This window comes from Geotrypetes seraphini, chromosome 2, assembly GCF_902459505.1.
Source record: "Geotrypetes seraphini chromosome 2, aGeoSer1.1, whole genome shotgun sequence".
Lineage (NCBI taxonomy): Eukaryota > Metazoa > Chordata > Amphibia > Gymnophiona > Dermophiidae > Geotrypetes > Geotrypetes seraphini.
Genome location: NC_047085.1, coordinates 230,922,375 through 230,946,327, shown reverse-complemented (window position 1 = coordinate 230,946,327; position 23,953 = coordinate 230,922,375). Strand labels below are relative to the sequence as shown.

Below are 23,953 nucleotides of genomic sequence, written 5' to 3'. Positions count from 1 at the left end.
TAAACTAATACGGCAGCCTGCAGGGTCGCCGGTGCTATAGCGATCCCTGCAGCTGTCTTGTCGTCCTCAGCAGCACGTTTTCTCTGCTACGATCCCGCCCCTCCTCTGACGTCAGGGTCAGAGGAAATGTGCCACTTAGGAAGATGGCAGCTGCAGGGATCGCTATAGCACCGGCGACCCTGTAGGCTGCCATATTAGCAAGGTAAAAGCAAGGTAAAAGCGGGGAAGCTGGGGGAACATGCAGGCTTGCAGGGGGAGCAGTCTTTCGTGGCGGGGGAGGGCAGGCTTTCGCAGGGGGAGCAGGCCTTCACGGCGGGGAGGCAGGCCTGTGCAGAGGGAGGAGGAGGAAGGAGTATGAGAGGGAAGGGGAGATGCCAGACCTGATGTGAAGGGAAGGGAAGAGAGAGACCAAACCAAAAAGAGGGGGAGGAAAGCAGAGGAAAGGTGCTGGACTAATGGAGAGAAGGAGAGAGAAAAATACAAGACCACAAGGGGAAGGGTACAAGAGGGACAGATACTGCTCCAAAGTAGGTAGGCAGGGTGCAGGATGGCAGGAGAGATAGTAGGAGAAAGCCTGTACATGGGGAAGGGGATACAGGAGGTAAGGAAGAGAGAAAGAAGCAGCTAGATATGGGGAGAGACATGAAACAGAGATATGATGCTGGGCATGGAGGGAGCATAGGACAGGGACACAAGGGGGATACTACTGAAGAGGAGAACAAGGACAGGGACACAGAAGAGAGATGCTGGATGAAAGGGTAATTGAGAAAAGGAGAGATGGTGGATCTGTGGATGGTGGGGTCCATCGCTGCAGCTGCGGGGGGATGGAAATGAAAAAAAAAGGAAAGATGCCAGACCTCCAGGGGGGAGGAAAGGGAAACAGAAGGGGAGGACAGAGATGGAAGATGGATGGTTAGCACATAGAAAGAAGAAAGAAGGAGAGCCTGATCAGAAGACAACCAGAGCCTGGGACCAACATGATTTGAAAAATAACCAGACAACAAAAGGTAGGAAAAATAATTTTATTTTCTGTTTTGTGATTACAATATGTCAGATTTGAAATGTGTATCCTTCCAGAGCTGGTATTAGACTGCAAATGTGAGCTAGGATTTAACAGAGAGGAAAAGAATTTTTTGTTTATTTTGTTTACACCACAGGACCAGTGTGGGTAGGAGAGGGAAAAGGGGGTAAAGAGGCTATAAAATAAACCCAACAGGATGTTTGGGGAAAAAAATCCAATTGGGCAGGAAAATCGAATTGAAAAATCGATTCAATAGGCTGAATCGAATCAAATTTTTTTTCCTGAATCGGGCAGCACTAGTGTGCACTGAAGGCCTGTTGTTTCCTGTTCCCTCTGCTAGGAAGTTTGCTTCAGAGGAGGTGGGACATGACAAACCTCAAAATGCTCAAGGGCTTCAGGACTATAGGATACCCCAGTGGAGGTAGAGGCAGCAGTGGACTAAGGGAGGAAGCAGTCGTGGTAAGGGGAAGATGGGGTATAGGGAAGGAGAGATATTTGATACCCAGGGGAGGAAGGGAAGAAGAGATGCTGAACTATGGGAGGGTAGGGAAGGGAAAGGGTATATACTGGACACCTCGGGTTAGGATCTTGATCTACCCTTGGAGGTAGCACACAGCTGAGGGTTCACCTAGGGTGTTGGATTCCCTTGGGCCAGCACTGTAAATTCAGGAGTAACACAAGGAAATATGTATTCACTAAAAAGGAAGCAGTACTGGCAAAATCAGAAAAGCACGAGATAAGCACAGAGGATCTTTACTTACAGAAAGTGAAACTAACATTGGAGACCAAGTGGAGTCTATGGTTGTTCTGCCTCCATTTGCATGGAAGCAGGTGATTGGTTAATGTAACTGAACTACAAATCTGTGTAATCCTGTAGTTCTCTATGATAGGCTCTTTCTGAGCACATGTGCCAATTCCCTGTGTCTTATTGGATACGTTAGTTCTCTGCATGTTTGGCTACTGGTCTTCCTCTAGTCCCTTCTTTCCCTGGGGCTGAAAGAAGTTGGAGCTTTCTGATATTGCTGTGATTGCCTTCAAAGACTTCTGCAATTCCATCAAGTTTTTCACCATCCTATTGTACCTCATACAGTACCTCCATTGTACTTCACTGTAAACAACATTGCTATTCAGCATGTGCTGAACTCTTTCCCAGTCTCTTGAGCCTAGGACGTGCTGGTTGAGAATGGACTCTAGTAGCAGAGGCTACAATTCTTTCTAAGCAACTGAACTATAAATCACTTTCTCCTTGATTTTGTTACTATACTTAAAAAAAGAATTGGTTAAGAATTTGGAGTCTATTCTGGTGAATTATATGCTTGCAGTTTAAACTGCATGTAAATCACCCAGAGAGTGAGAGGGTACAACAATGGTATTGGAAAAGAAAGAAAAAAAATCGGTAGATGGGTCTTGTGACCTTTAGGCTGATGCAAGTCTTATAGGTCAGTGTTCTTCAACCACCGGTCCATGGACCAGTGCCAGTCCACAGAAATTTCCTGCCGGTCCACAGGGCCAGCACGTGCAGCAGGCCCAAAACAGTGTTCTTCAACCGCCAGTCCAAATTGCGATCGATGCGGCGTTATCTTTGAGCCAGCTCCCTCTTCCTAACTGATTCAGTGCACAAAGCCAAGGGCAGTGGCTCCGACGCGTGTCCTGCATCTGAACCGGAAGCCTTCTCTCTAACATTGCAACGTCAGAGAGAAGGCTTCCAGATGAGGCACGGGTCATGCAAAGTGCAATTAGTACTATTATGGGGGCGGGGTCTGGGATGGAGATTGGGTAGAGATAGGCGGGGTCTGGCCCACAACTTAGCCCAGTGTTCTTCAACCGCCGGTCCACGGACCAATGCCGGTCCACAGAATAATTCTTTTATTTCTGCCGGTCCATAGGTATAAAAAGGTTGAAAAACACTGTTATAGGTGACCCTTCAGTCTTGTGCTCTCCTCAATTAACTTTCAGGCTTCTAGACTCCCTCCACTAAGACATCATACTAAAAGACCTCACAGATATAAACTGGGACATATTCCTGTCAACTAAAACCTGGCTTAAAGACAATGATAGTTACACCAGGTATATGTCCCTTACACCATCATATTTTAGCAAGCTCCCGTACACACAAAGGAGAAACAGCCATTGCATGCCTATGGCAAATGGATTGCATAGAAATGTATATTGGTACTAGATCTCAATATGTCACATTAGGTTAAAAACTTGTATTGAAAAAACATGCCAAGGATAATATGCAAATTGTAACCTGGAAAATCTATTTGTACTAGATCCCTAGTTTATATCAAGTTAGAATACAACCTTGTATAGTAAACTTGTTCTGAAATTATGTCAAATTGTAACCTGTCAACTATATAATATGATGTATGTTTAACCTGTAAGCCATTCGGAGCTCCTTAGGGATAACGGGAGGGAACTGGTGTGGGAGGAGGGAATGCTGCTTCGGACAGACAGACAGAGGGAGGAAGGGAGACAGAAAGAAAAGAAGAAAGACACAGGGGCAGGGAGATATACAGAAAGACAAACAGACAAAGGGGGCCAGGGACAGAGACAGACAGAAAGAAAGACAGCGGGAGTCGCGTCAGGAGGGGTGCGGGATGCCGCAGAGGGAACTTTTCCAATGGGTGCAACTGGGCAGCTGTCGGGAGCCTCTGATCAGGGGCAGAGCAAGGTAAGTGTATATATGTGTATCATAGGGATAAGAAGGAGGAGGGGGGGAGAAAAAGGAAGGGACGACTACTGCTGGACAGGGGGAGAAGGAAAGAGGTGCTGATGGACAGGGGGGGGTGAAGAAAAAGGAACGGAGGCCTAATGTTGGACAGGGGGAGAAGGAAGGTGCTACTGGACAGGGGGTAGGTAAAACAAAGGGAGAAGGGCTGCTGCATAAGGAGAGTTGTGAAGGGGTGGTGGTGGACACAGGGGAGGTAAAAGGAAGGGAGAATGGACAGGGGGAGCAGGCAGAAAGAAAGAAAGCAGCTAAGGAGAGAGAGAAAGAAATAAAAGAGACACACACACATATATTCTAGCACCCGTTAATATAACAGGCTATAAGACTAGTATATATATATATATATATATATATATATATATATATGTATTTATCAATCATATTCACCCCAACACCACTCTTCCCAGAGCAGAACTGTAAATCATATAATTGGACATCACATTTTCAAATATTACATTTTATGTATATACATAAACAAAAATGAGAGCAATTTCCAAAAACATTTACCTGGGCACAGGGGTCATTTGAAAATTGCCTCCCCTCCCTCTCTCTCTCTCTCTTGTAGGTAAAAGTATGTGCTGATGGTGCTTTGAATTTGTGTGGCTGCCAAAATCTATTGTTTTGGGTTTGTGGGTTTTTTTGTTTTTTTTTTATAAGTCTTAATTCATTTTTAAAACTTTCAACAAGTGTAACATAAGATACAATCATTTTATACTTTAACATCACTTAATATACCATCAAAGTTTAACTCGCATCAAATATCCCTCCCCCACTTATACCCAACAATTGTACTTAATGAGAGAGAAATCAAGATGGCGTCAGGGACAGACATTTTGTAAGAGGCTCCCCTTCCATCGGCATTCTTAGCTTAACCTTGGAGATTTACTCACCGGTTTTCATATCAAAAGAATGCCGAAGCGTAGGGGGAAACAGAGGAGTGATCTCCCGGCTTCTTCTGCCTCGTCGACAACACGCCAGACAGCAATAACAGCTTTTGCTGTTCCATTTGGTCAGGGCGAATCCGCTTTCCGAGGGGGGGCAGACCTCGGAATTGGACAGTGATTTTTCGCTGAGCCCGCTGGGTCCTGTAATCCCTCCCCGTCCCGGGATGATGTCGGGCAGTTCTGCGGGTCAGCGGGAGACGTCGGGGAGTGAATCCCTGTTGGACCCGATGATGTTGCCTTTGACCCCGGAGGTGGAACAAGCTATGCCGGGTTACCAGCAATCGGCAGAGGGAGGAGGAGGCGTTCAGGGAGCAACGAGTGTGGGAAATGGAGTTTTTTCTCCACTTCAACCTCTGAAACCCCTGATTAAGCCGAAAGTGGTGGATATGGAGGCGTTGTGGGGAGCCATGGAGAGCCTTCACCAGGTATGCTCCCAATTTATTTCCTCAACTCAACAAACTGCAGTTCAAATTAATAATTGTGAAGAGAAAATTCAACAACAAGCAACTAGAATGGATAACATTGAGAAGACTGTCTCTGAAATAAAACTTGTATCAAACTCTCAAATGAAGGAGAAAAATTTAATGATCAGGAAAATTGAAAATTTAGAAAATGCAAATAGAAATTTAAACTTGAGACTTTTAAATTTTCCTGTATCAAGAATACTATCACCGAGATAACTTTTTCACTCTTTCTTGATTTCAGTTTTGAAATTTTCAGAGACAAATATGCCACCATTACAAAAATTATATTATCTTAATATAGTTGAAGAGGATAAGGACAAGACAACTATCCATCCCGGAGAATTAGATCTCACTGGCATGTTAGAATCTTCACGGATTGAGATTTCAGCGAGAGCCACTTTGTTAGTAACGTTTGTTTTCTTACAAGATAAAGAAGCTTTTCTTCGTCTTTATTACATAACTGAGAATATTGAATTTTACAATCACAACATTGCAATTTTTCCTGATGTTTCTAAGTGGACGCAGCTTAGACGTAAAAAATTTCTGACATTTCGTCAGTCAGTTTTGGCTGTGGGAGCAACCTTTCAACTTAGGTTTCCTTGTAAATGTTGTATTACCTACCAAACAAATAAGTATATCTTTTATGATCCAGAACAATTGCAACTTTTCTTGGAAGGTAAGGCTGCCATTAGGGCTCCTGACCCCTCTATAATTATAACTACTTAGGCCCTAATGTAATTAACCAAAGAACCCTGTATATTTGAGGCATATGCAAATATGACTGAGTTTAGTTTTTCTTTAATTCAACTACCCTTGACTGTGTATGATTCCACTCTTCCTTAATGTGGACTATGATCATTGTACTGGAATTTATGTCTTGATAATAATTTCCTGAATGTATTTTGTTGCCTGTATCAAAGTTTTCTCTTTTTGATCTTTGATGTGAAAATGAATAAAATATAAAATTATTAAAAAAAAAACCACAATTGTACTTAACCATAAGAATTCATAAAATATTCCCTCCCCCCTCCCCACGCTGAACGTGTATGAATAAAAGGAAAAAATTATATTCATTCTGTACAATATTTTGTTAATGGCTCCCAAACATGCCTACATTTCTTAAAATGCCCCTGCTGTATGGCTATTACCCGTTCCATTTTAAAGATTTGGCATTAACGAATTCCACCAAAAATTATAATTCAGCCAATCCCAATTTTTCCAGTTTTTCATAATTTGCTGCATGGTAAGCAAAAGTTTATTATTATTAGAAGAGATTTGACTCTTAGCTCTCATGGAAGTACCAAATAACACAGTGTCATATGATAATGCCACCGGATTTTCCAGTAGATTATTCACTTGGCCCCAAATGGATTTCCAAAAACTAAGTATCAATGGACAACAAAATATTAAATGATCTAATGTCCCAGCTTCGAGATGACAATGGCAACATGTATTAGACTTAGAGCTATCTAATTTCTGTAAACGAACTGGGGTCCAAACTGCTCTATGTAACAAAAAAAAACAAATTTGTCTCATAGATGCCGATGCCGTACATCTCATCCTCTAAGCCCAAATTCATGACCATTGAGACGCAGTAATTTGATGCTTTATCTCAATGCTCCAAATGTCACGCAGACCAGTCTTTTGTTTTGTTTGCATCCTGCTTGCCATCCTGCCTCTTCCCACAGCTCCAACATTAAAAATTTAAGATGCTACTTTAGATCCTAAACTCCCCCTCTTCTACGAAACTGCGCTAGCAGTTTCTAGCACAGAGAGCCGTGCTGAATGGCCCACGCTGCTTCCGACGCTCATCATAGGCCATGAAGTGCCAACACTTGAGGAAGTGGCATCAGTAGCTTTCAAAGAGAAAATAGGAATGAATTATCTTAGCAGTCCATGGGGCTAGCAGCAAAGGTACAGGGGGACAGGTGCTGCAATCCAGAAGCCTTGAAGCAGACTGCAAAGCCAGAGGAGAAAAGAAGGAGCCAGAATAAGGATGCTTTTATTATGGAGCAGCAATGCTCAGTGCTGATTGATTCACTGACTGATCACATTAGCTACTGGGACTCAAGATAGGTGCAGTACTGTCAATCCTCACCGCTTCTTCTTCCTCTCCCTAGCCCAGGCAGCTGGCTTTGTACAGTAGGAAGGAGAGAAGGGAGACAAAGGTTAGAAGTAGAAAAATGGAGGAGAGAGGCAGGGAAAAGAGAGAGGAAGGGGAAGACAAAAAGAAAGAAGGAAAGCAAGAGACGAAGAGGAAAGTCATTGGATGAAAAGGGAAGAGATGAAAAAGGAAGAAGAAGAAGAATGGTCAGGATGGCAGTAAGGAGGTGAATGTTGGAGGAAGGAAAGCAGAGTGATGAGAGAAAAGGGGGAGGTATGATCCTAAGCCTGGCTCTCCTCCTGTCTATCCCTGCCCAGCAGAAGTAACAACACAGCTTTAACTTCCTGTACTGTGTAGGGCCAGTCTTGCAGTATAATCCATGAGTTTTACAAGATCGGGCACCTCATACCACAAGTCTGAGTCACAAAGCTAATGCTGTGATAAGTTTTGTTACTCCTGCCTGCTGTATGGGACAGGGAAAAGATAATCCAGGAATCCTTTCCTCCATCTCATGCTGTTGCTCTGCTGCTAGGTGGCACCTTTGCTTCTTGGCTGATTTATATGAATGGAGGAAGAAAGCCTCGAGGCATCCCCATGACCTACCAATCCAGCTGGGCAGAAAGCAGAGAGACAAAGCCAGGATCTGCACTCCATCAGCAATTCAGCTACAGGACACTACAGGAAATATTTTTCACTCAGAATAGTTAAGCTCTGGAACACATTGTCGGAGGTTATAGTAAGAACGGATAGCATAGCTGGTTTTAAGAAAGGTTTGGACAATTTCCTGGAGGAAAAGTCCTTAGACATGGGGGAAGCCACTGCTTGCCCTGGATTGGTGGCATGGAATGTTGCTATTCTTTGGGTTTTGGCCAGGTACTAGTGACCTGGATTGGCCACCATGAGAACGGGCTACTGGGCTAGATGGACCATTAACTTAAGAACATAAGAATAGCCTTACTGGTTCAGACCAATGGTCCATCAAGCCCAGTAGCCCATTCTCACGGTGGACAATCCAGGTCACTAATACCTGGACAAAACCCAAAGAGTAGCAACATTCCATGCTACTGTCCCATGTCTGTCTCAACAGCAGACTATGGACTTTTCCTCCAGGAACTTGACCAAACCTTTTTTAAAACCAGCAACATTAACTGCTCTTACAATATCTTCTGGCAACGCATTCCAGAGTTTAACTATTCTCTATGTGAAAAAAAAAAATTTCTCCTATTAGTTTTAAAAGTATTACTCTGTAACTTCATTGAGTGTCCCCTTTGTAAATCTCAATGCAGTAAAAATATCGATCCACTTGCACCCGTTCTACACCACTCAGGATTTTGTAGACTTCAATCATATCTCCCCAAGCTCAAGAGCTCTAACCTCTTTAGTCTTTCCTCATCCCCTTTATCATCTTGGTTGCTCTTCTTTGAACTTTTTCTAGTGCCACAATTTCTTTTTTGAGATAAGGAGACCAGAACTGAACGCAATACTCAAGGTGAGATCGCACCATTGAGCAATAAAGAGGCATTATAACATTCTTAGTCTTGTTAACCATCCCTTTTCTAATAATTCCTAGCATCATGTTTGTCTTTTTGGCCACTGCCGCGCATTGGGTGGAAGGCTTCAGCGTATTGTCTATGATGACACCTTTTCTCGAGCCCAAGGTGGTCCCTAGCATCCGATAACTATGATTTGGATTATTCTTCCCAATGTGCATCACTTTGCATTTGTCCACATTAAATTTCATCTGTCATTTGGACGCCGTTTTCCAATTTCCTAAGGTTTTCTTGCAGTTTTTCACAGACCGCATGTGTTTTAACAACTTTGAACAGTTTAGTGTTATCTGCAAATGTAATCACTTTGCTCGTAGTTCCAATTTCTAGATGATTTATAAATAAGTTAAATAGTACCGGTCCTGGCACAGATCTCTGCGGCACACCACTATTTACCCTCCTCCACTGAGCAAAATGGCCCTTCAACCCTACCATCTGTTTTCTGTCCAATAACCAGTTCTTAATCCACAATTGAACATTGCCTCCTATCCCATGACTTTTTAATTTTCTCAGGAGCCTCTCATGAGGAACTTTGTCAAAAGCTTCTGGAAATCTAGATACACTACATCAACTGGCTCACCTTTATCCACATGTTTATTCACATCTTCAAAAAAGTCAAGCAAATTGGTGAGGCAAGACCTCCCTCGGCTGAATCCATATTGACTCTGTCTCATTAAATCAAGTTTGTCTACATCAGGGGTCCCCAAATGGTCGATCGTGATCGACCAGTAGATCACAAAGGCAACGCAAGTTGATCGCGTTGCCTTTGCAATCTTTTTCTCCCTGCTGCTTCCCCAAGCCAGGCCTGGCACGTACAAGCGCCGGACTTACAAAACTTCACCTCCAACGTCAATTCTGACGTCGGAGAGGAAGTTCTAGGCCAGCCAATTGCTGCCTAGCTGGCCTGGAACTTCCTCCCCGACTTTAGAATTGACATCGGCAGTGAAGTCTTGTGGGCCTGGCACTTGTACGCACCAGGCCTGGCTCAGGGAAGCAACATGGAGAAATCGCGTTGGTGGCTTGGGGGTAGGGAAAGAATTGGGGAAGTGGAGAAATCAACACGATGGCTTGGGGCAGCAAGGGGGAGAGAGAAAGGCAGGAATAAAAAGTGGGGGCCAGGGGGAGAGAGAAAGAAAGGCAGAAAGAAAGAGTATGGGTGAGAGAAAGAGAAAGAAAGGCAGAAAGAAAGAAATATTGGCTTTACAGAAGAAGGAAGTGCAACCAGAGACTCATGAAATCACCAGATAAAAAGGTAGGAAAAATGATTTTTTTTCAATTTAGTGATCAAAATGTGTCCATTTTGAGAATTTATATCTGCAGTCTATATTTTGCACTATGGCCCCCTTTTACTAAACCGCAATAGCGGTTTTTAGCGCAGAGAGCCTATGAGCATCAAGAGCAGCGCAGGGCATTCAGCGCAGCTCCCTGTGCTAAAAACCGCTACTCCGGTTTAGTAAAAGGGGAGGGGGTATATTTGTCTATTTTTGTATAGTTGTTACTGAGGTGACATTGCATATTTTAGTGTTATCTGCCTTGACCTCTGAAAAAAACCCTGAATACAAATGATAATTAACATTTTCTCTGCGTACAGTGTGCTTTGTGTTTTTTAAAATTTTATTTTTGGTAGATCATTTTGACTTGGTCATTTTAAAAGTAGCTTGCAAGCCAAAAAAGTGTGGGCACCCCTGGTCTACATGTTCCACAATTTTATTTTTTATAATTGTTTCCACTATTTTGCCAAGCACCGAGGTCAGGCTTACCAGTCTGTACTTTCCCGAATCTCCTCTGGAACCCTTTTTAAAAATCAGCATAACACTGACCACCCTCCATTCTTCAGGTACTACAGATGATTTTAACGGCAGGTTACAGATCACTAACAGCACATCAGCATTTTCTTGTTTGTGTTCTTTCAGCACCCTGGGATGTATACCATCCAGTCCAGGTTATTTATCACTTTTTAACTTGTCAATTTGGCTTAGTACATCTTCCAGATTCACTGAGATTTCTTTCAATTTTTCTGCTTCATCACTTGAAACAAGTTAATCACTACTATCATCCATAATGGAACGAAGATAAGTTCTTTAAATTTAACATATTTTTAAGATATATGCACGGAAAAACGTAAAAAGAAAATTTTTTTTAATAAAAAGTATAAAGAGTATAAAAAGTATAAATTATACTGAAAAAATATATAAAGACATCACTAAGTCATAACGATTGGGGATGTATGAAGAATTGACAGACCGTTGAAGCGTTCTGCTTTTATTGGTCATATCTGACACCCCATATCGGGTCTTTCACACTCACTGGAAGTATAGTCTTTCATCACTTGAAAACCATTTCTGGTTCAGGTAGATTTCTTACATCTTCATCCGTAAAGACCAAAGCAAAGAATTCATTCAGTCTCTCCCCTATGGCTTTATCCTCCCTGAGCACACATTTTACTCCCTGATCATCCAAAGATCCCACGGATTCCTCCACAGGTTTTTTTTGCTTTTGATGTATCAAAAAAAAAATTGTTACTATGAGTTTTTGCCTCTTTAGCAAGTTGTTCTTCATATTCTTGTTCAGCTTTCTTTATCAATGCTTTGTATCTAACTTTTCATTGGGATTCTTGTTCCATTCTTTAAAAGATGTTTTCTTGGCTGTACTAGCCTCTTTCACTTCACCTGGAAACCATGCGGACTCTCGTTTTCTCTTCTTTCTACCTTTGTTAATATGTGGAATACATCTGATCTGCACTCCCACGATGGTATTTTTGAACAACCTCCATGCCTGGTTTACACTTCTGACCTTTGCCACAGACCCTTTTAGCTTCTTTATAACTATTTCCCTCATTTTATCATAGTTGCCTTTGCAAAAATTATATGCCGCTACAGTAGATTTCTTTAGCGAGCGATGTCACTCCAGTTATCAGCTCAAATTTGATCATGTTATGATCACTGTTTCCCAGTGGGCTCAACAGTTACCTCCCATAATATGTCCTGCATTCCACTAAGGACCAAATCTAAAATAGCTCCCCCTCTTGTCGGTTCCTGGACCCAGTTGCTCCAAGAAGCAGCCATTTATGACGTCTAGGAATTTTACCTCCCTAGCACTCCCTGATACAGCATTTATCCAGTCAATGTTGGGGTAGTTGCAATTGCATAGTTTTTGGCTAGTCTCCTGCATTGAATTTTGGTGTTTGAAACTTATCCATCCTCTAATATAACATAGGGTATTTATTATTATTTATTATTTGTTGCCCAATTTGCCAGCTTTCCTGATCTATGAAAACATTTCTTCATCTGTCTGCTTATTCTGTCCAGGGAGACAGTAGTATAACTCCACCCATATATTCCTTCTTTTCCCACATGGAATTTCTATCCATATGGACATTGCTATCTGTATTGCTCAGTGTTTATTTTGCTTTATTCAATTCCCTCTTTAACATATAGCACAACCCCCCCCCCTCCAATTTGATCTACTCTATCTTAGTGATATAATTTGTACCCATTTATTGTCGTCCTTCTACCAGGTCTCTGAGACACCCATTATATCTACCTCATCATTAAGTGCTATATACTCTAACTCTCCTATTTTATTTTTTAGACACCTAGGATTTATATTCAGACACTTCAAATTGGTCTGACCCAGTAAGGTTATTTTTATGTTCTTATGACACTCCCTCATCCAACTTACTCTTCTGCAAGTGCATAGTTCATAGACTAAATCAAGGCAATGCAGGAAAAGCAGCTCACATGAGCCAGTAAAAAAGAGGAAAAACTGTACAGTGTTTTCTTGCACAAGTCTGCAGGAGTCCCCCCCTCTTTCTGCCCTGTGGCACCCCACAGACCATTTCCTGAATGACCCAAGCATGTGCCAGCAGAGAGAGGACTTAGTGCATCAGATATGGCAGAATCCATGAGATAAATGAAATAAAGAATGGGAGAGGGATTTAGGACCAGGGATCACCCTGGAAAGAGGTGTCAATCCATAGACCAAGCTGGTGAGAAGGAAGAAAAGGGCAAGAGAATGAAGATCAAACTGAGAAAAGAGAACAAGAGCAAACTTTTGGATATTGAGGAGTGTGTGGCGCAGTGGTTGGAGCTACAGCCTCAGCACCCTGGGGTTGTGGGTTCAAACCCCGCGCTGCCCCTTGTGACCCTGGACAAGTCACTCAGTCCTCCATAGCCCCAGGTACGTTAGATAGATTGTGAGCCCACCGGGACAGATAGGGAAAATGCTTGAGTACCTGATTGTAAAAACCGCTTAGACGGTATATAAAAATCCTAATAAAACTTGAAGAACGGGAGGAATAGCCAAAGGAGAGAGGGGGTATGGAAGAGAAGCATGGGAATAGCAAAGGGAGAAGAATGAAGCAGGAAAAAAAAAATCAAAGGGATAGAGCTGAGAAGTGGACAAAGGAGATAAAGGCATTAAGAGAAGCAAGAGTTATCCTTCAAAGGAAATGCATGTGATACAGGGATTGTTAGGTCCCACAACTAGTATCATCTTACAGTATATGTTGGCCCTGTCCAGAAGTCAGCTGTGCCTCTTCTCCTCTCTTGTGTAGAAGTCAAACCTGGCTTTCTTACTCTCTCCCCACCCCGACCTTTTCTTCCGACTATGCAGGTGCAACCACAGAGGAGCACAATATGGCCATAGTATTTATGCATGCCTAAGACAGTTTTTGATCCTCTCTGGAGAACCTGTTGGGTCTTTTGTTGCAAACTTTGATGCCAAACTGTTTTTCAGTTGTTGTGAAATCATTTCTCTGGAAGAGTTACAATAAACACTGCTTTCAACTGTTTACAGATTTGACCAATCCTTCTCCAGTCGCATCTCTTGCCCCATCTTCCAAAATCAACCGACCTAGGAACACTCAGGAAACGTGGCCGACAAACTGCAAGTTATGAGGCTCATAATCAAAACTTTGAAACGTCCAAAAACCAGCTTAAGTCAGCACTTGAACGTCCTAATAGCAGGGAGGTCCAAGTGCCGATAATCAAAAACAATTTTCTGGATCTGCAGCAGCACTTCTATGCTACTGTGTGTCCAGAGCTCAAAGGGGTATATTGGGAGGTGTGTTATGGGCAGGAATCAGGAGGGCTTAAACCTGGACATACTGCAGCGATAATCAAAGCTTTCCTATAGGGAACTTAGACACCGACAGTTAGACCTGTTTTAGTTGCGTCTTAAGTGCCCCAAAGCTACCCAAGCTGACCAGACGACCACTGGAGGAATTAAAGCATGATTGCCCCCTTACTCCCCCAGTGATCACCGACCCCCTCCCGCCACATAGAGATGGGGGTTTGCCATCAGCACATTGAGGAATCACCATCAGCTGAGCCGGATTCAGAGATTCCTACCAGGATCGGCTGAGTCGCAAAGCTCTATAACCCTCCTCCTGACATCCCTGTACCCCCTGATATCCCTGTACTCTCCAACATTCCTCCCATATCCCCAACATTCCTGGAACTCCCCCCCACATCACTCCCACACCCTTGACATCAGGCAACCCTCCCCATATCACCCGATACCCCAAACCTTCCGCTGCAAAATCACCAGGAGGGAAGCCCATTCCCTCCTGCCTAGAGGGCCGTGTGCTGCGAATGACAGGCCTTCCCCCTTTCAATGCATCTTGGGATGCAGTGGGAGTGACATAAGGCACTGATTGGCTCAAATTACAACCATTGTTATTTTCAAGGCAAGTTTTTGAGCATCAGAGTCTCAGTGTTCCCTTTATTCTAACTAGTAAGAAAAGTCAGTAGTCCATTCTTTGGAATAGGATTTCAATAAAATTATTTCTTTTTCAACCTAAAAGGATAAAGGAAGGTTATCTTGGGTTTCAGAATAAATTAAAAGCTTGGCTGTTTCCCATATTATCTAGTAGCTATAAGAGGTAACAGCGAGGGGATGTTGTTGGTTTACAATCATTCCTAATTTATAGAAGAATACTAGTCTTTAAGCCTGTTACATTAACGGGTGCTAGAATAGATGTGTGTGTCTATCTTTCTTTCTTTCTCTCTCTCCCCTTGGCCGCTGTCTGTCTATGTTTATTTGTTTTTCTCTCCTTGGACACTGGCTGTCTCTCCTTGGACGCTGCCTGAATGTCTTCCTTTCTGTCTGTCTCAATGGCCCCCTGTGTGTCATTCTTTGTGTCTGTGTCCTTGTGTCATTCCCCCGCCCCCCCAGAGCTGTCTATTTCCAGCATACCCCTTCCCCCAAAGCAGCCCCCTTTCCCTCTCCCTGACCCCCTTGTGTCTTCCCTCTCCTCCCCCCCCGAGCAAAGCTGTCTACCCCCCAGCACACCTCTCCAACAAAAGCATCCCCTTGTACCTGCAGCACTGGCACGACACCCTTCAGCCAATCGTGAGTGCTCAGAGCGCGACAGGGAGTGGGGCCTGCAGCTTCTTTGGCGTCGGTGAGGAAGGAGAGGTTGGCCCAACTCTCCGCTATCTGCACTCAGCACAACCCTCCCACCAGAACAGCCCCCTTTCCTGCCTCCTCCATGGCCCTTCTTTTTCCTCTTCCCCTCCCTCCAGTCACCGCTGCCATTCCTATTTAAAACGGCCTGCTGAGGTTCGCTGCCGGCTGTAGCGAACCTCGCAGGCTGCTCTCCACGTGGTAGCACGTTCCCTCCGACGCGATCGCGTCAGAGGGAACATGCTACTACGTGGAGAGCGGCCTGCGAGGTTCGCTACAGCCGGCCGCGAACCTCAGCAGGCCGTTTTAAATAGGAATGGCAGCGGTGACTGGAGGGAGGGGGAAGAACAGGAGCGGTAGCGGTTGTTGCGGGAGGGGGTGAGTCGGCGACGTGCAGGCCGCTGTGAACAGGAGCGGCAGCGGCGGCAGGACCATGAGCCCACCTCCCGCCAGCCGCTGCCAGAGCCGCTCCTGTCGCCCAATGCAGCTAACTGGCGCATACGCCTCAAGCCGCTGCCAAGGCTGGGGACTGGTGCATACGCACTCCTGCGGCCACAGACCTACACCGCACAGAACACGCAAATAGGAGTGTGCATGCGCGGCTAGCTCTTTATTATATTAGATGATAGCAGATGGGTTTTGCCAATGTGTGGTTTGTATTTTTATATTTTGCATATACCTATTGTAAACCTCCTTGAGTGTCTTAAGGCTGGGAGAGCAGTATTTATTACATTTTAAATGTAATAAATAAAATTGAGAGAAATCTCAAAATTGCTACAGAATCCACTGGCTGGGAGCACATCCAAAATTCAGGTTTCTGCCGTTGTGCTTGCAGCCTCCTAACATCCAAACACACTGATGTTTTAAATAGAGTTCCAAGCCTTCTTTCACCATAATCTCTGCCTCCCTGCAGGCTCTTCCATGACAACCCCAAAACTCTGGAACACTTTGAGAAATTCAAGCATCTGAAGCCCGATGAGCTGAAACACTCAGAGGATCTGAAGAAGCATGGAAACACTGTCTTTACCGCCCTGGGTAAAATCCTGAAGAAGAAGGGTCACCATGAAGCTGAGTTGAAGCCACTGGCACTGAGCCATGCCACGAAACACAAGATCCCCATACAATTTTTGCAGGTATGTGGTGCTGACAGCGTGTGCATGCCATGCTGTTGTCTCCTGATTAGCAACAAGAATTAGGGTTCCATTTCATGTCAGGATCAACAGTTGATGCTATATAACTTTCTCCCCCTTGTGAGACTTAATACAAATGTCTAAACTAGAATCAGGAGTGTCAGATTGCAATACTGGAGGGTTGCAAACCAGTCAGGTTTTCAGGGTATCCCTAATAAATATGCATGGGAGATATTTTCACGTAATAGAGGCAGTGCATGCAAATATCTGGTTTGTGGCCCACCTGAATTACTTACCAAACCAGCCAGACAGTGAAAATGCAGGTTCTTCCCTACATTTTGCTTTACTAAAGTAACTTCAGGAAAAAAAGGAAACATATCATGGATAATCTAGCAGCAATGTTAGGGCCGGATTTTCAGCGAAGCTGATTAGAGCTGGTGCTTGGTTTTACCCTTATATTCAATGGCCCTAACCATTGAGATATTTGCTAATAAATATCCATAGCAGTGCCATCACTTCTACATATACGTCAAGGGGCTCTTTCTTTGGCCAAATTTATGCATATCAGTTATATGCCAAGAGTGCAATTCTATAACTGGGCATCCTCTTTTGGGTGTCTCATGGCTGCGCAGTGACACCCTATTTTGACACAACATTATAAGAATACTAGCGTAACCAAGCATCGCCAAGCAGTTACACCATCCATAGGCCTTGGCGTAATACTGTTCCTTGTGCATAACGTTCACTTCTCTGGTCTTCCTTTATATCTTAGTTCTCCTGCCCCTTATCAACCGCAAAGGTCCTTCTGCCTTCATGCTCCTTCCTGGAGAAAGCTACCGTTTGCCCCTTCTCGGCAGTCGGCATTATGCTCCCTATTCTTTAGAATTCACTTTTTGCAACTATTTGTTGCGAATCCTCATTGCCAAAATATAAAGTGCTTTTTATTTGTTTTATTCTTATTATTACACAAAATAAAACATATAATAATATAAAGACAAAAGACAAAACATAATTCCAACAGATCAAAACCAACAGCAAACATTTATTCTTCACAGAAAACAGAATAATCCCTCGGAAGACCACCACCCAACCAATCCATATAAGGAGCTTTTAAAAATGTGGTTATCCCATATGGCCTTTTCTGAATTTGTTACTTGAAGCCTTTGGGGTTTTTTTTAAAACCAATATCTTCCCTCTTAGCATATATTCCTCTGTGTGTTTTATAGTTAATTATTACTGTGCACCTACAACACTTCCTTCCCTTTCATGTCTTGTCATTTAGGATAATGTATTACTAATGATTTCTCATTATGTTCTGTTGACCTTTTTTTTATTGTTCACCGCCTTGATGGAATTCGAATGGCAGTTTACAAAACTGCTTAAATAAATACCAGTAACTTTGGTCACACAAATGCAACAGGAGCACATGTAACTAACAGCAGCTCTGTCCATGTCTCTCCTAAGTTCCGCCCGTGAGAATGTCCCTTTGTATTTAGGTGTTATGCCACTTGTCTTATGGAATAGAAACATGGTGGCAGATAAAGGCCAAATGGCCCATCCAGTCTGCCCATCTGCAGTAGCCATTATCTCTTCCTCTCTCTAAGAGATCCCATGTGCCTATTCCAGGCTTTCTTAAATTCAGACACAGTCTCTGTTTCCATCACCTCTTCTGGGAGACTGTTCCACACATCTACCACCCTTTCTGTAAAAAAGTATTTCTTTAGATTACTCCGGAATCTATCACCTCTTAACTTCATCCCTCTCATTCCAGAGCTTCCTTTCAAATGAAAAAGACTCGACTCATGTACATTTACGTCATGTAGGTATTTAAATATCTCTATCATATCTCCCCTTTCCCGCCTTTCCTCCTAAGTATACAGATTGAGATCTTTAAGTCTGTCCCCATACGCCTTATAATGAAGACCACACACCATTTTAGTAGCCTTCCTCTGGACAGACTCTATCCTTTTTATATCTTTTTGAAGGTGCAGTCTCCAGAATTGTACACAATATTCTAAATGAGGTCTCATCAGAGTCTTATACAGAGGCATCAATACCTCCTTTTTCCTACTGGCCATACCTCTCCCTATGCACCCTAGCATTCTTCTAGCTTTCTCTGTCACCTTTTCAACTTGTTTGGCCACCTTAAGATCATCACATACAATCACACCCAAGTCCTGTTCTTCTGTCATGCCCATAAGTTCTTCACCCCATAAACTGAACTGTTCCTTTGGGTTTTTGCAGCCCAAATGCATGACCTTGCATTTCTTAGCATTAAATTTTAGCTGCCATTCTGCAAGCTTCGCTAGGTCTTTCTTCAGTTATTCATACCATCTGGGATGTCTACTCTATTGCAGATTTTGGTATCATCCACAAAGAGGCAAATTTTACCTGACAGCCCTTCAGCAATATTGCTTATAAAAATGTTAAAAACAACAGGCCCAAGAACAGAACCTTGAGGCACACCATTGGTAACATCCTTTCCCTCAGAGCGATCTCCATTGACGACTACCCTATGTTGTCTTCCACTCAACCAGTTTCTGACTTAGCCATAATTTTTGGGCCCATCTCGAGAGCAATCAGTTTATTTATTAGACATCTGTGTGGGACACTGTCAAAGGCTTTGCTAAAATCTAAATACACCACATCTAGCGCACTCCCTCTATCCAATTCTCTGGTCACCCTGTCAAAGAAATTGATCAGATTTGTCTGACAAGACCTACCTCTAGTGAATCCATCTTGCCTTTGGTCCTTCAATCCACCGGATTCCAGAAACTTCGCCATTCTCTGTTTTACAGTGTTTCCATTAATTTGCTTACCACAGAAGTCAGACTTACTGGCCTGTAATTCCCTACTTCTTCCTTACTTCCACTTTTAACATAAGAACTTAAGAATAGCCTTACTGGGTCAGACCAATGGTCCATCAAGCCCAGTAGCCTGTTCTCACGGTGGCCAATCCAGATCACTAGTACCTGACCAAAACCCAAGGAATAGCAATATTCCATGCTATCAATCCAGGGCAAGCAGTGGCTTCCCCCATGTCTTTCTCAATAACAGACTATGGACTTTTCCTCCAGGAACTTGTCCAAACCTTTCTTAAAACCAGCTACGCTATCTGCTCTTACCACATCCTCTGGCAATGCATTCCAGAGCTTAACTATTCTCTGGTTTTAACAGTATTTCCCTGTAACTTCATCAAGTGTCCCCTAGTCTTTGTAATTTTTGACGGAGTGAAAAATCAATCCACTTGAATCTGTTCTACTCCACTCAGGATTTTGTAGACTTCAATCTTATCTCCCTTCAGCTGTCTCTTTTCCAAGAGCTGAAAAGCCCTAACCATTTTAGTCTTTCCTCATACGAGAGGAGTTCCATCCCCTTTACCATCTTGGTCGCTCTTCTTTGAAACTTTTCTAGTACCACTATATCTTTCTTGAGATAAGGAGACTAGAATTGAATGCCATACTCCAGATGAGGTCGCACCATGGAGCAATACAGGGGCATTATAACATTCTTAGTCTTGTTAACCATCCCATTTTTAATAATTCCTAGCATCTTGTTTTCTTTTTTGGCTGCTGTCGCACATTGGGCGGAAGGTTTCATCGTATTGTCTACGATGACACCCAGATCCTTTTCTTGGATGCTAATCCCTAAGGTGAACCCTAGCATCTGATAACTGTGATTCAGGTTATTCTTCCCAATGTGCATCACTTTGCATTTGTCCACATTAAATATCATCTGCCATTTGGATGCCCAGTCTTCAAATTTCCTAAGGTCCGCCTGCAATTTTTCACAATCCGCATGTGTTTTAACAACTTTGAACAGTTTAGTGTCATCTGCAAATTTAATCATCTCACTCATTCCAATTTCCAGATCATTTATAAATATGTTAAATAGCACTCCACTGTTTACTCTCCTCCATTGAGAAAAATGACCATTTAATCCTAGCCTCTGTTTTCTATCCGATAACCAATCCACAACTGAACTTTGCCACCTATCCCATGACTCTTTAATTTTCTCAGGAGCCTCTTGTGAGGAACTTTATCAAAAGCTTTCTGAAAATCTAGATACACTATATCAACCGGCTCACCTTTATCCTCTGTAGCCCCAGGTACGTTAGATAGATTGTGAGCCCACCGGGACAGCTAGGGAAAATGCTTGAGTACCTGATTGTAAAACCGCTTAGATAACCTTGATAGGCGGTATATAAAATCATAATAAAACTTAAAAAAAACTTGAAACATGTTTATTCACAGTTTCAAAGAAGTTAAGCAAATTAGTGAGGCAAGATCTCCCTCGGCTGAACCCATGCTGACTCCGTCTCATTAAATCATGTTTGTCTACATGTTCCACAATTTTATTTTTTATAATTGTTTCTACCATTTTGTCTGGCACTGAAGTGAGGCTTACCAGTCTGTAATTTCCCATATCTCCCCTGGAGCCCTTTTTAAAAATCGGCATAACATTGGCCACTTTCCAATCTTCAGGTGCTACAGACAATTTTAGCGACAGGTTACAGATCACTAACAGCAGGTCAGCAATTTCATTTTTGTGTTCTTTCAGTACCCTGGGATGTATACCATTTCGGTCCTGGCGATTTATCCCTTTTTAACTTGTCAATTTGGCTTAGTACATCTTCCAGATTCACCAACATTTCTTTCAGTTCCTTTGCATCATCACCCTTGAAAACCATTTCCGGTTCATGTAGATCTCTTACATCTTCTTCTGTAAAGACCGAAGCAAAGAATTCATTCAATCTTTCTGCTATGTCCTTATCCTCCCTGAGTGCCCCTTTTGCTCCTTGATCATCCAATGGTCCCACAGATTCCCTCACAGGTTTTCTGCTTCTGATGTACCTAAAAAAATTGCTATGAGTTTTTGCTTCTTTTGCAAGTTTCTCTTCATATTCTTTCTTAGCTGCCTTTATCAATGCTTTGCATCTAACTTGCCACTGCTTGTGTTTCTTCTTATTCTTTTCATTCGGATCCTTTTTCCATTCTTTAAAGGATGCTTTTGGGCTCTAATAGCTTCTTTCACTTCACCTTATAACCATGCCGGTTCTCGTTTCCTCTTCTTTCTACCTTTGCTGATACATCTGGTCTGGCCTTCCACGATGGTATTTTTAAATAACATCTATGCCTAGTTTACAGTCCTAACCTTTGCAGCTGATCCTTTTTGGCTTCTTTTTAACCATTTTCCTCATTTTATCATAGTTGCTCTTTTGAAAATTAAACACCCCTACAGTAGATTTCTTTTGCGATGTTACTCCTGGTATCAGCTCAATTTGAATACTGTTTCCCAGCAGACCCAACACAGTTAACTCCTGTACTATGTCTTGCATTCCACTAAGGACCAAATCTAAAATAGCTCCCCCTTTTGTCAGTTCCTGGACCAGTTGCTCCAAGAAGCAGCCATGTCTGACATCTAGGAATTTTACTTCCCTAGCACTCAGCAATGTAACATTTAACCAGTCATTGTTGGGGTAATTGAAATAATATATAAGAAAGAAAAATGATACATGCTGGACACACCATACAGACAGACAGGAACTCCACAACTCAATATATCTTATTATCAAAATTAGAGGAGCACCCAAAAATGTTTTGGAGAAAAAAGGAGACCTTAGTTAAAAGGGCTTCATGGGTCCCCCAAAATACTCCAATAGGAGTGCTTACAACTCAAAAAATAAATATATTGCAGAATCCTAATGCTTTAATAGCAAAGTTCAATCCTGACTGACTGAAAGTTGGCAAAACCATGCTGTCAGTCAAAACTTCCAGGCTCCGGCCTCAATTGTATGGTAAACCAAAAGGAGTACTTAACTGCACATTCAGACATCAATGGTGTTCACATTGAGCTACAAATCTTCAGCTTCATGCAGCACCTCCTCTTCTAGAACCCGAGAGGGAATCCCCATTTTGCTATAAAGAGCTGCAGTTAAGTGCGGTCTGTTTCCCATATATGGCCATTCAGTTGAGGATGGGCTGGGAGGGTTTAGATGAGCTGGAGTGAGCTTTGATGGAGACTCCAGTAGATGCACAGTACCAGGCAGAGCTCTGGGTTTCTGACCCAGAAATATCTAAGAAAAAGAACAATTTAAATTAAATCATTAAAATTATAGAGTGTATATTTGGGCAGACTGGATGGACCATTTGGGTCTTTATCTGCCATCATTTACAATGTTACTATAAGTATTAATGCATGTTATATAATACAAGTCCTGTTATATTCAGTGGGGGTTACTTACTAACTATTGAGCTAATATTCAAAGGCACTTTCATGTGTGGAGCCTCATTTTTTAGTTCAATTTCTGTATTAAATTTTAATAAAAACAATATATAAACACAAACACATAACTATCTCTTCCCAAACAAACACACACCAAAGGGGCCACAAAATACTTAAAACCAAAAATTAAAAATATATACTTATCTGATACAAGGGAGGTCCATTTTATCTAAAGCATAGAGATCAGAACTGAGACATCCAGGTTTGGCCGTGCTTATTGTCAGCACTGGTATTTTAGAAGAGGATCACCAGATTGTGCTAGAATGGTTTAAAAGTGGTAATGGGGCCTAGAGCTTGTTTCTGCTAAACTACCAGTTTGAGTCTTTTATGGGGAACGGGAGGAGTGGCCTAGTGGTTAGAGCTGCTGCCTCCACACCCTGCTCCCTGTCACTCTGGGCAAGTCACTTAACCCATTGCCCCAGGTACCACAGTTAGAGTGTGAGCCTGCTGGGACAGAGAGGGAAATACCAGTACTTAAGAGTATCTGATTACTACTCAATGTATTATAAACCACTTTGGGTGAATCTCTTCATGAATAGGCAGTTAATAAATCCCAATAATAAGGACCTGGTCATCAGGTACAAGGAAATTGGTAAGAATCAAAAGGGCATGTATAGTAGCAGCACTGCCCTTGAACAGGTCAGATGTAGACTGGCAGAGCTGTAGGAAAGCTTTTTGTATTGCAGCTACACTTCCCCCTCCCCATTCGCGGTTTCGGCAATCGCAATTTCACATATTCGTGATTTTTTGGGGAGGGGAAAAAAAAAATTCATCGTTAAGTCTTCCCCCCGGCATCCTGGCCTTACCTGGTTGTCTAGCGGGCTTTCGGGGCAGGAGCGATCTTCCTACGCTCCTGCCCCTTGCAGATCGCCATTAGGAAATAGCTGTAGGGCGTTCCCGTCGTAGTCTCGAGAGACTACGGGAACTCACAGCAGCCATTTCCTAATGGCGATCTGCATGGGGCAGGAGCGTAGGAAGATCGCTCCTACCCCGAAAGCCCACTAGACAACCAGGTAAGGCCGGGAAGGCGGGAGTGGGTCACAGCTGGATATTCACGGTTTTTCGCCATTCGCGGTCCGGCTCTGCCCCTATCCCCCGCGAATCTGGAGGGAGAAGTGTAGATATTTATTTGCATTTATACACCACTTGTAGCCTAAGTGGTTTACATTCAGGTACTCAAGTATTTCTCCCTATCTGTCCCAGTGGGCTCACAATCTGGCTAACATACCTGGAGTGTTAAATGACATGTCCAGGGTCACAAGGAGCACTGCTGGTAGGGTTATCAGATATCTGGATTTCCATGGACTTGGCCTCCTCTT

General features: G+C 43.0%; 1 protein-coding gene across 1 annotated transcript in view; it reads left to right on the top strand.

The window, feature by feature from the left end:
- Nucleotides 1–23,953, top strand: part of MB (myoglobin) — a 62,016-nt gene that overhangs the window by 36,315 nt on the left and 1,748 nt on the right. The window contains exon 2 of the mRNA XM_033929469.1: nt 16,133–16,352. Coding sequence (XP_033785360.1) covers nt 16,133–16,352 — 220 coding nt within the window. The remainder of the gene's footprint in view (nt 1–16,132; nt 16,353–23,953) is intronic.